At 50.1% G+C, this 11810-nt stretch overlaps 1 protein-coding gene across 1 annotated transcript in view; it reads left to right on the forward strand.

The window, feature by feature from the left end:
• STAT3 (signal transducer and activator of transcription 3) overlaps positions 1 to 10999 on the forward strand; it is a 30191-nt gene extending 19192 nt beyond the window's left edge. Inside the window, 10 exon segments of the mRNA XM_007177794.3 lie at positions 1254 to 1337; positions 2085 to 2183; positions 2304 to 2439; positions 3158 to 3210; positions 3448 to 3542; positions 3665 to 3804; positions 4288 to 4497; positions 7800 to 7842; positions 8127 to 8239; positions 9040 to 10999. Of these exon segments, the coding sequence (XP_007177856.2) occupies positions 1254 to 1337; positions 2085 to 2183; positions 2304 to 2439; positions 3158 to 3210; positions 3448 to 3542; positions 3665 to 3804; positions 4288 to 4497; positions 7800 to 7842; positions 8127 to 8239; positions 9040 to 9095 (1029 nt within the window). The 3' untranslated portion in view covers positions 9096 to 10999.
• The last annotated feature ends 811 nt before the right edge of the window (positions 11000 to 11810 follow it).

An 11810-nucleotide genomic window follows, 5' to 3' on the forward strand; every position in this document is an offset into this window, starting at 1 on the left:
TGACACCCTATTCTTTTTCTGATATTTGTCCCCTGAGCTATTCTTACCCTCTTCTCTAGAACGTAGCAGGCCTTTTGAAAAAAAAAAATTGAATTTATAATACTTGACAGCAGTTAAAGAGTGAGGTATGCAATGATACAGGAAAATGTATGTGGCATATTTAGGAAAAAAAGATGCAAAATAATTTGAGTAGTATATTAGTATATCTGTTTAAAAAAACTTGCACTGTATTTTGTCTATTCATGTCTGCATTACAAAATTCTAGAGGAATATCTACCAAACAGTGCTGCTGTTCTTATCCAAGGCTACACTGTACTATCTCTGTAATATTTGCATTTAAACTGAAAGTGTATTACTTTTGTAATTAGAAAAAGAACATTTTAAATATGAATTGGAATTTCTAATAATTCATTGGCAATTCTCATTCAAAATAATGTCGCTATATTGCTGGTGGGAGTATAAATTTTTTCAGTCACTTTGGAAAACAATTGGGCATTATAAAAATCAACATACCCTGTAAACCAACAGTGCCCCTCCCAGGATTTAACAATAGAGGAATCTTTGCACATAGGTAGCAGGAGATATGTACAAAATGTCAGAGCAGCCTGATTGTAAGCCCTAAATACAAACCAAGTGCCATCAGCACTAGAGTGGATAAATGATCTGCAGTATAGTCAGGTGATGGAATACTATACAGCTGTGAAAATGGAGAAATTGCAGGTGCACACAGCTACATGGATGTGAAAAGCGAGTCACAAAAGAATACACAGGGTGTGATTCCCTATGTATAAGATGGAACTAAACAAACTATACCACACATACATTGTTTAGAGGTATAAATGTGGTAAAACCATAAAGAAGAGCTAGGAAATGATGAACTCAAAAGACAAAATAGCCGTTACTTCTGAGGGAGGAGGCACAGGGATGGATGGGGTTGGGAAGGGTGCCCAGAGAACCTCAGTAGTGATGGTCTTTCCCTTAAACTGGGTGGTGGGTACACAGGTGTTCACTGTTTTGTCATTCTTTGTGCCTTACGCATTTTATACATAACCTATTGGATCTCCTTAGTATCATAATAAAGCTAGTAGGAGGTCAGGTTGAGGACCATAGCACTGGAGAGTGATAGTGTAGAAGAGACCACGTGCTCCAGTTGTGTCTGTGGCCACCTGGCGGATTGCCCTTCTGGATGGTGTGGTGGCGTCAGGACTGAATACCATGCTCTCTGAGGAATAGCGTCCTCCTCCTTCTTGCAGGCCTCCCTGATTGTGACTGAGGAGCTGCACCTGATCACCTTTGAGACTGAGGTGTATCACCAAGGCCTCAAGATTGACCTAGAGGTGAGTTCTGTGACAGAACTGGGTAGGGCTGCACGCAGTGGTAATTCAGGACAAGACTTCTTCTGGTTGAGGTTTTTACTCCAGAAGGTGGAATGGTGACTCTCTGCTAAGCACTGTGTTTACTTTTGCTTCTCTTCCTCCCAAAAATCCTTAGTATCCCACCTGAGAGTAAAGTCTTGCCTGAGTGCTTAGAAGATACATGTCTACTCAGCTTTCAGCAAACTTGATATAAAAACTCGTATTTAGACATTGATCATAGGTGACTTTATAAAGTTTGGGCAAAACAGTCTTTCAACAACCAGTGTTTTTAGTATACAGACAATCATGGCATTTACATGCTCTTTCCCCAGCTTTCTTGATCTTTAAATTAAAGATACACCGGAAAAAGCAGGAACCCTGGTCTTTGATCCCTGGGGCCTCTCTGTTTAATGGGCAGGCACAGCTTCGATTCGTGGAGGGTGCCTTGCAGGTGTTGTAAACGGGGAATCCGGGGACTGTGAGTCCGCCGTGAGCAAGTTAGCTTTGCAAGTTCCTGGTGATGTTCAGACAGCCGCCGAGTTCGGCATTCTTTCCGCTCTGGGTGTTGAGCGGACTCGGCCCCGCTCCTCCCTGAGGGCTGGCAGCAGGTGTGCTCCACGGCCCGTCCTTTATTCCGAACCCTGCGAGATATGGGTGAAGAGGTTTTGGAAGCCACGAGGGCCCTCTGCCCACCCCCCCCCCCCAGCTCATTCCCCGCTCCCTCCACAGACCCACTCCTTGCCAGTTGTGGTGATCTCCAACATCTGTCAGATGCCCAACGCCTGGGCGTCCATCCTGTGGTATAACATGCTGACCAACAACCCCAAGGTGAGTCGGGCCCCCGTTTTTCCTGAGACTCCTCGGTGCCTCGGGGCTGTCACGGTACCTGGCGCAGCTCATCAGGCACCGCCCTCTCATCTAAAGGAGCAAATGTGTCATTTCCAATAGAACGTGAACTTTTTCACCAAGCCCCCAATTGGAACATGGGATCAAGTGGCCGAGGTGCTGAGCTGGCAGTTCTCCTCCACCACCAAGCGCGGGCTGAGCATCGAGCAGTTGACAACGCTGGCGGAGAAACTCTTAGGTCAGCACTTTACCTGTTCTCCCCTCACCCTCCTCGGAAAAGGAATCTGGCCCATGGGGCTGTTCATTCAGAAGAGTTTACTGAGCTAGGTGCTGTGCCGGGGCCAGAACACATGTGCTCCAGCAGGTCAGGGAGTCAGGATGCAGAGGAGGTGTGCATCCTGGGGGTCGTTTTTATGAGGCAGGAGGCAGATTTCTTTTCTCTTGATGGCTGTCTCCCTCACCCTTCCAGGGTACTACTTTATCCAACCTTGGAAGATATTTTAAGTGCGTGTTAGAGCTAAAGGCTTGGTATCCCTGTCTGTTTCTTCAAGAAACCGTAGGCTTGTTTTTAATTTTCTCCCTGGAAAAAAAGCCTTAGTAGAATGTTTTGCGTGCTACCTATGCTTTGTCCTATGCTGCCACCAAATGTGACCCTGTAACTCAAGCTGTCAGCTTCTTAGTGTGTGCTGCTGGTCCCAGGACCACCACACGAGGCTAGAAAGGGCAGCCGGGCTAAACAACAACTCGGGGGTGGGTGGTGTGTGTGTCAAATGATGGGGTCGGGTATGGGGCGGACGGGTGCACCATATGCACACAACAGTGGCAACATTCAAATACATGAAAACCAACGGTTTCAGGGCCTATCGTGGGGCAGTTGTGCACATGTTCTGTTTGAAGAAATAAGATCTTGATTCAAAACTGAAAATTATACTACTTTATTATTTTTTTCCCTTCAGGACCTGGTGTGAACTATTCAGGGTGTCAGATCACGTGGGCTAAATTTTGCAAAGTAAGCAACCGTGTGAACTCCGTGTGTCTGCCTCACGGGAAGGGGAGGGAGAAGGGTGCTTACCTGCTGGGAGGTCGTGGAGGACGCTGGGCCTGGAGGCCCTAGGCTCTTGGTCCAGCGGCCAGTAGCACCTGCCTGAGGCTAGATGGGCCTGAGGATTTTGGTGACACCTCACCCCTGGGAAGGAAAAGCCTGGGATGGTGGTGGACTTGGCTTTCCCATTATTCTTTTCTCCAGGAAAACATGGCCGGCAAGGGCTTCTCCTTCTGGGTCTGGCTGGACAATATCATTGACCTTGTGAAAAAGTACATCCTGGCCCTTTGGAATGAAGGGTAGGTTGGAACTCTTGTGTCTGGCAGGGTGCGCAGGTGTGACAAGTCCCCCGCTCTCCCAGCGGGCCAATAGCAGGGCAAGCCTCAGCCCAAATCTTGCTGTTTCTCCTCTTTGCCTCCAGGTACATAATGGGCTTTATCAGTAAGGAGAGGGAGCGGGCCATCTTGAGCACCAAGCCCCCAGGCACCTTCCTGCTGAGATTCAGTGAAAGCAGCAAAGAAGGAGGAGTCACCTTCACTTGGGTGGAGAAGGACATCAGTGGTAAGCTTGGCTCTTCCCCACCCTACCTGGTGGTGAGCTGCTGCCGTGGCCTCTGCTGGTTTCAGGCACGTGCTGCCCCCTCGTGGGAAGAGATGGCCTCGCACCCCCCCGCCTCAGACTTGTAAGGCACATTTGGGTGATTCTTTTCTCTAAATTCTACCAGCTGGAGGATTGGTTTGCCAGTTTTGTTTTGCTGGCTCCAGGGACTAATATTTGCCTATTTAAATTTCATTCTTCATATCCTTTCTTTCCTACCCTGTTAATATATCTTATGTAAATAGTTTATCCAAGTGTATTACCTGTGGCCCAGCTGGATAGCCTCTCCCAAAGCCAGCTGAACATTTCCCCAGTGCCAGGCGACTGGGCAGGATATTCAGGGTCTCGAGCGCTGGGTTGGCATAAGCCTTTCCCCCTTGAGGGAAAATAAGTCAGGTAGTTTTCTCCAAGATCACCTGAGTCTTCCCTTCCCGTTTCCCCTGACAGGTAAGACCCAGATCCAGTCGGTGGAACCGTACACCAAGCAGCAGCTGAACAACATGTCGTTTGCTGAAATCATCATGGGCTATAAGATCATGGATGCCACCAATATCCTGGTGTCTCCGCTGGTCTACCTCTACCCTGACATTCCAAAGGAGGAGGCGTTCGGAAAGTACTGTCGGCCAGAGAGCCAGGAGCATCCCGAAGCCGACCCGGGTAGTTGTTGATTTTCCACGACAGCCGTTTAGTCCTGGGGAAAAGTGGGAAATTGTAGGATCCTGGGAGGACAGGTAGGGCAAATGCCTGAAGAACCTGGTGATCTTTATTCCTCTTTCTGGGAAAGAACTTTGTAGTGAGTGCCTTTGGGGGGATGGCTGATGGGGTTAGAGAGAGGAGAGGAATCAGTCACCAAGGCTCTGCCCCACAAGAAGCACCAGTCTCAAGGGGGAAGCAGCAGGCACACACCCAGACATACCTAAAACACTGTGGAGAGAAAGCGAGGGCGGAATTCTTTAGAAACAGGATGCCCAGCCAGCACAGCACTTCTTACAGAGCAGATGCTGGAAGGTTTGCGACTCAGACTTCAGTCTAGCCTGTTTCCTTTTCTGCATCACGGAACAATGTGAGCAACGCCAAGAGGGATGAAGAAAGGCTTTCTGGAGGAAATGAGTGTTAGCAGCGCTGGAACATGGTTTAAGAGCACGAGAGTGGTGATTGAAGGGGAAGACAGTAACTGGTGCGAGGGGCGTGGACTTGGTCCTTTGAATGTGCAGCTCTTGAAAATAAGATGTTTTTTAATGTGCAAGAGCCCATGTGCTTATGTAAGTTACACATACATTTTCCACACTAAACCCTGGCTCTCTAGCACCACCACCAGCGTGGAGGGCAGAGCCCCCTAGTCTGTTCCCGTGGGCGTCTGGGGCTCGGACACTGGGTTCTCTGTCCAGATCCTGATGAGAACACTATAATTTGCTGTTCTTTGTTTTTATTTAAGTTTTCTTAATCACAGAGCCAGTAGTGGTTTAAAGGGATCCTTTGAGGTTGGCTTCCCTGCCCCAGTTGCTTTGGAAAAAACTGTTTTTGTACAAAGAGCTCTCCCACACACAAACACAAACCCACCAGCTTCCTTCCCACTTTTTCACGGGAGTTCCCTGTGAGGGATCTCTTGGGGTGAGAAGAAGGAGACTTGGAAGAGGGAGTTGGGGCTAATTGGCAATTGACTTTCCTTTTTCCTTTGTTCTGGGGTTGAGTCTTGGCCACACTCTAGGCGAGTGTAACTCTCACTTCCTGTTTGCCCCTTATCTCTCCTTCCACGTTGTGCTTCGGTTGGGAGATCTGTTTATCAGCCCCCATCACACTACCCTGTTCCTTCTGCAGAAGGCATTTAGGTCCAAGTGCTGGGCCCTTGACTAATTTTGCTTTCAAGGTCCAAGTTCCAAGTCTGAGGCTGCACCCTCCCTCAAGCCTCCTGTGTGCCCGGGAGGCAAGGCCTTTTCCTGCCTGGAGACCTCAGTGTTTCCTCAGGGGCAAGAAGGCAGTCACAGGAAGGGAACTAATTACTTGAGTGCTTGTCTGCCTCCTGGGGCTGGGTGTGAGCTTGGCGAATGGGTCAGCAGGTGTGGGGCGCTGGCAGGCTGCATGTGGGGTCCCCCGGAGTTGAGGAGCTGACCATTTCCTCTCTGTTCCCATCCTGAAGGTTGTTTTTTTTTTTTTAAAGTATGAGCCCATTTTTAGAGAGCTCGTTTTATTTATTTATTTAATAATTTATTATTTATTTATTTATTTGGCTGCATTGGGTCTAAGTTGCTGCATGGGGGCTTTCTCTAGTTGCGGTGCATGGACTTCTCATTGCGGTGGCTTCCCTTGTTGCGGAGCACGGGCTCTAGGCGCACGGGCTTCAGTAGTTGTGGTGCATGGGCTCAGTAGTTGAGGCTCACGGGCTCTAGAGCGCAGGCTCAGTAGCTGTGGTGCACAGGCTTAGCTGCTCCGCGGCATATGGGATCTTCCTGGACCAGGGCTCAAACCCATGTCCCCTTCATTGGCAGGCGGATTCTTAACCACTGCGTGCGCTACCAGGGAGGTCCCTCATCCTGAGGGTTTTATTGTCTCTAGGAGATAAATCTGTCTCCTAGATTATCTTCCCAGGACTCTTCCCTCCTTCTTACTCAGAAGCTCACACCGTATTTCCTCATGGCTTGAGGGAGACATTCCTCTGTAGAAATGACAAATTCCTTATCTTACAAATTAGATAAAGTACATTTACAACCTTGTACGGAGCCATAAATCAGCTTTTAGTCTTAGTTCTCCTTTGCTTCTACTGTGGCATCTCAGGCCGAAGGTGTTTTTCTCAGCAACGTTGATCACTTAGAGAATTAAATCCTTTTCTGTCTGGGGTGTCAGCTCCCCTCAGGCCTGGGCCAAAATGGATTCATAAGACACCAGAACCCTGCCTTGATAGCTTCTTTGGATTCGGTACTGAGTTAACCTATTTCTTGGCCAAAAATAAACTCAGATGGGAGTCTAAGGGCCCCTCGGCAATGCCCTTTCTCAGGCTGCAATTGTACTTTCTGATCCCTTAGTTTCACTGTAAGCCCCAAGCTTTATAGCTGTGCTTCTCTCAGCCCACCCCACCCTGCCCCGCCCCATGCCTCCTAAGTGATTTGTTCACCTGAATCCCCCAAATTCCATGCCAGTGTCTCCGGGGCTCTTTGACCTCTTGCTGTAAGCATTTAGCACTTAAAATTCATTTATTTCAGTCTTCACTTTTCTAACTGTAGAACAAGAATCATAAATGACCAAGATGGGCCCCTCCCTCTTCCGCCTCCCTCTTATTTTATACTCAAGAGAGAAAAGGCCTTGGCCGGATCTCTTAGCTGTTGAAGACGTAAGGCCTCCTGTCACCCAGTCCAGAGCCATCCTCCCCATGGAGAGGCTCTTCTGTGTGATGTAGTTATCCAACTGGGGAGTTACTAATACCCTCACCGAAAAATGTAATAGAGGCAGATAAGTGCTGATGGGAACAGAAGGTGTCACCCTCAGCTTTGGAACTGCATTAGCCGTTTCCACGTTCTCTTAAAGACTCGGTGACTTCGGTATCTGAGCAGGACGTGGTGCCCAGACTGCGTGGGCTCAGTCCTGCATGCGGGGAACTCAATCTAAGAGATACAACCAGGCTAGAATACAATCCTCAGTCCACATACAGGCAGTTAAACTCTTTACACGATCGAGGGGAAGAATGAACACAAGGCTGGAGCTCATCTGAGCTCGGGTGGGACCAGGGTCGGCTGAAAAGTCTCAGGAAGGCTTGAGGGAAAGAACCGAGCTTCCAGCTGCAAGCACTGGAACATCAGAGTATACAGTGAGGGAGGGCAGCCCTGAGGGGAGACGGAGGTTCCAGACAATCTCTGGTCAAGGATGGAGTGAGTTTCAAGTCAGCCCTGGGGAGGCAGCCGGCTTCCCCCTGCCAGGTACCCAAGAGTGGAATCACAATCAGTAAGCCTGAGTTTTCTTCTACCCAGGTGCTGCCCCATACCTGAAGACTAAGTTCATCTGTGTGACACCGTAAGTGGCTTCCCTTCCCAATTTTGCCTCCATTTCTAATGTCCTCAGTTATCCCTGGGAACAGGACACCGGGTGAGAGTTCTCTTGTGAAGGGTTGGAACCCTCCGAGCTATGTTCAGTACTCAAAGTGACCTCGTGTGTTTAAAAAGCTTGAGCTTTTATTTTTCTGTTGGAGACCAGAGTTTGATGGCTTGTGTGTGTGTGTTTTGTTCTTTTTTTTTTTTTCTCCATTGTGTCTTGTCAACCCGGCCCTTTCCCCTCCTGCTGCTCCCCATTTCCTACAGAACGACCTGCAGCAATACCATTGACCTGCCGATGTCCCCCCGCACTTTAGATTCATTGATGCAGTTTGGAAATAATGGTGAAGGTGCTGAACCCTCAGCAGGAGGGCAGTTTGGTGAGTATCTGGTTGCCGGACTCTGTCCCTGTGAGGGAAGTCAGTCCCCTTGGTGTGATGCTCCCATGTACATAGCCAAGCGAGGGGCACCTGGATTGGTAGAAGGAGTTCTCGAACAGCGCTATCCTATAGAAACGCGCACCCCCATGCCAGAGTAAATTTTCTAGCAGCCACGTTAAAAACAGTGAAAAGGAACAGGTGAGGTTAATTTTACAAATGTATTTTCTTTAGCCCAGTAAATCCAAAATAGTGGCATTTCTGCACGTTAGAAAAAAATGAGTGTGGGATTTCCCTGGCGGTCCAGTGGTTAGGACTCCACGCTTGCACTGCAGGGGCCATGGGGTCGATCCCTGGTCGGGGAACTAAGATCCCCGCAAGATGCGCGTGCGGTGCAGCCAAAAAAAAAAAAAAGAAAAGAAAAAAATGAATGAGGTTTTCTTTCGTACTAAGTCTTTGAAACCTGCCCGGCGTTTTATAACCACAGCCTACCTCGGTTGGGACTAGTCACATCCCAAGTGGCTCCAGGCTGCTGCGTTCAACAGGGCAGCCTTAGAGCTTCTTTAAACCGGGAGAGTTGGGAATGAGTTAAGGTAGGAAGGAGGCTGAGCCCTTCCAGAAGGGAGGAGAGAGAATCTGGATTCTCCGACCCCATCTTGACGACCAAGGGGCAGGGGCAGGGGCAGGAGACTAGATGGCAGTGGCGGCCTGAGCCTCTGTGCCCCGGAAGGCTAGGGGTGTGGGCCCCGCCAGCTGTAGGGCCCAGGCGACTGAACTGGCTCTCCCTGTGTGTCCCCCCCCAGAATCCCTCACGTTCGACATGGAGCTGACCTCGGAGTGCGCTACCTCCCCCATGTGAGAAGCTGAGGACGGAAGCTGCAGAGAGAGGTGACGGAGGCACCGACACGTGTTCCACCAGCCCTTAAACAGCCCAAGCCCAGATCAACTCAACTCCCAACTCTGGTTCCAGATTTTTTTTTTTCGTCTCTCACTTCGGCTATCTTTGAGCAATCTGGGCACTTTTTAAAAATAGAGAAATGAGTGAATGTGGGTGATATGCTTTTATCTAAATGCAAATAAGAATGCGCTCTCTGAGGCTGTGATCAGGGGATGTGGAAGGGGTGGCGAGAGGGAGAAAGAGGAAATGTCTTTTTTTGCCCCCCCTGCCCGCTTTTCTCAGCAGTTTGTTGTTGTCATTGTCAGACAAGTGCCTCTGGTGCCAGCGGCATCCCTCTGCCTATTTCTGTAAGCTAATGCCACAGCTGTCTCTAGCTACATCCTCCTGGCATTGCACTTTTAACCTTGCTGACGTTCAAATAGAAGATAGGACTTTCAAAGCCCCTAGGTTTCTTTTTAAACTTAAAAAAAAAAAAAGTTTTTTAAAGGGCAAAAAAACACTGTATCAGCATAGCCTTTTCTGTATTTAAGAAAACTCAGTTAATTTCCTCCTTGGTGCTTTCGGCATTCAGCTTTCTTCAGGCTGATAATTTATATAAACCCTGACATGAGCTTCAGATCCAGCCCTTAACAGACATCTGAAGATGTGGCTTGGCCTTTGGTTTTCATATAGGAAGGTTGAAGGAGACCCTAAACATTTTAGACTTTTTTTGATAAACAAAGTTTTTATTTTCCCCTTTCACCTACTGGCCTATTAGTAGGTGAGGCTGAGCAGAGGGGCACTTTCAACCTGCTCGCCTTTCCTCCCCAGACTTCGCCCCTGTTTCCGAGCCTGCGTGGTTTCTGTGGGTGCCTTCTAAGGGATGGGATGATTCTTCCTCTCCCCCCAGTTTACCTGAGCCCCTCTTGTGGCATGGCTCCTTCCCATGTCTAAAGTTCCCTTGTCCTGTTTGCTTTAGGCATCCTGGTCTCAGGACCTCCTGGAATAAGAGGGAGAGAGTTACAGGTCGAACATGAGTCAGACCGTGGGGCCCCAGTCAAGGGTCTAGTTGAGCTCAGGGAATATGGTTCTTATTCCAGTTTCTTGGTGATTTCCTGCAGCACCTGTAATCACTTCTTCACTTGGTTAAGCCAGGGGCAGAGGCTTAGTGATAAGCTCGAGGTCTGTCCCTCACGTGAGGGAGTGTACACCCCAGCCTTCCCCCAGCGCTGGTGACCGTCTCCTCCACATGGGGGCCCCCGCGGTGAGGCAGAACAACTCGCATTTTCTGTGCATCTCAGAACACTTAGTAGCATGAGAGGTGGTCTCTGATATGGGGCCTCCTCAGACCCAGAGGCACGGCCAGATTGGGTGGTCCATAACCACCTTGTCTCGGTCGACCAGAGTTTCTAGGGAATGCTCTGCGTTACACCCAAATTTGCCAGTTTTTGAAGGAAGGGGATGAGACTTTCTCTCCGAGACAAACAGAGGTTGATAGGTAGTACCGAGCAATCTCCCTTTAGCAACATTCTCTAGATCATAACTAGCTTAACTCGAGGGACCTCGGGTGAGGATCCCGGCTTCGCTGGAGCAGAAACTAAAACCCCGTGGCTTTTAGGTCGCATGTGTTTCTGGTTTTAACCCTGATTATAGCAAAAGCCCTGAGAGGAGCTGAGACTTGTTTTGGCCCCTCCCTTAAAAAACCCAGTCCTCCAGGACCTGCCTGCCTGACCCCTGCCCAGCCGAGGGATTCCCATGGATGCCTAAGCTACCCACACGGTGGTTTGTGAGATGCTGTCCTGACCACTGCATTCAAATTCCAATGTATACTTACTTAATAGTGTAAAAATTTATATTATTGTGGGTTTTTTCTTTTCTTTTTTTTGTATATTGCTGTATCTACTTTACCTTCCAGAAATAAAAGTTATATAGCAACCGTCTGCTGGCACGGCAGCTCTGTCTGGCTGGAGGCTCGGGGTGGGCCCTCTTGCCCTGCTTCAGTTCTGAAGGGGTCTTACAGGCTGAGCCTGGGTCTTGAGAGGAGGTGGTTGACCCCGGTCCCGGGCTGGTGGCCTTAGCCTCTCATGCCCGAGTAGACACAGGCCCGCCTCTGGGGCACCGAGCGCTTCCCATCTTAACATTAGCCGCCAGCCTCCAGCTCAGGGGTACCTGGAGGAGCCAGGGGTCCGACTCCTCCCGCACGGAGGCGGCCGAGTGGAGGCCTTCCCGCTCCCTCTTCCTGCCTCTCTCTGCCCTCCCTCCCGGGGCCTTTGCAAGCCGCGGTGTCCTGTCTGGGGTCAGATAAGCTACCTAAGGGGGGTTGGGGCGCAGACACTCCCACCCCCAGGCCTCCCCTTCCACAGTTGGCTCCATTATCACTTTCTCTTCAGTTCGCTCCGTGGGGACGATCATCAACACTTAACGGGCCGCGGCTGCGGGCCCCGGGCCGTGGGTGGTGATAATTCACAGACCTCGGCGCTCTCTCGTCTGGCTCCCCCCTCCCCCCCACCCCGCGCTGAACACCATGGAGACGAGCGGGTGCGGGAGATACGCGCCGCCTCCCCCTGCAGAGATGCAGCTCCAGATTAGCGCGCTCCCAGCTCGGCGGCTGCCTCCCCTCCCGCCCACCCCCGTCAGCCCCGCGCCGGGCCCCTGCGCCTCTCCCGGCGGGCTGCGAGCCCCTCTTCCCTCGCTTTG

Source organism: Balaenoptera acutorostrata, chromosome 20 (genome assembly GCF_949987535.1).
Source record: "Balaenoptera acutorostrata chromosome 20, mBalAcu1.1, whole genome shotgun sequence".
Classification (NCBI taxonomy): domain Eukaryota; kingdom Metazoa; phylum Chordata; class Mammalia; order Artiodactyla; family Balaenopteridae; genus Balaenoptera; species Balaenoptera acutorostrata.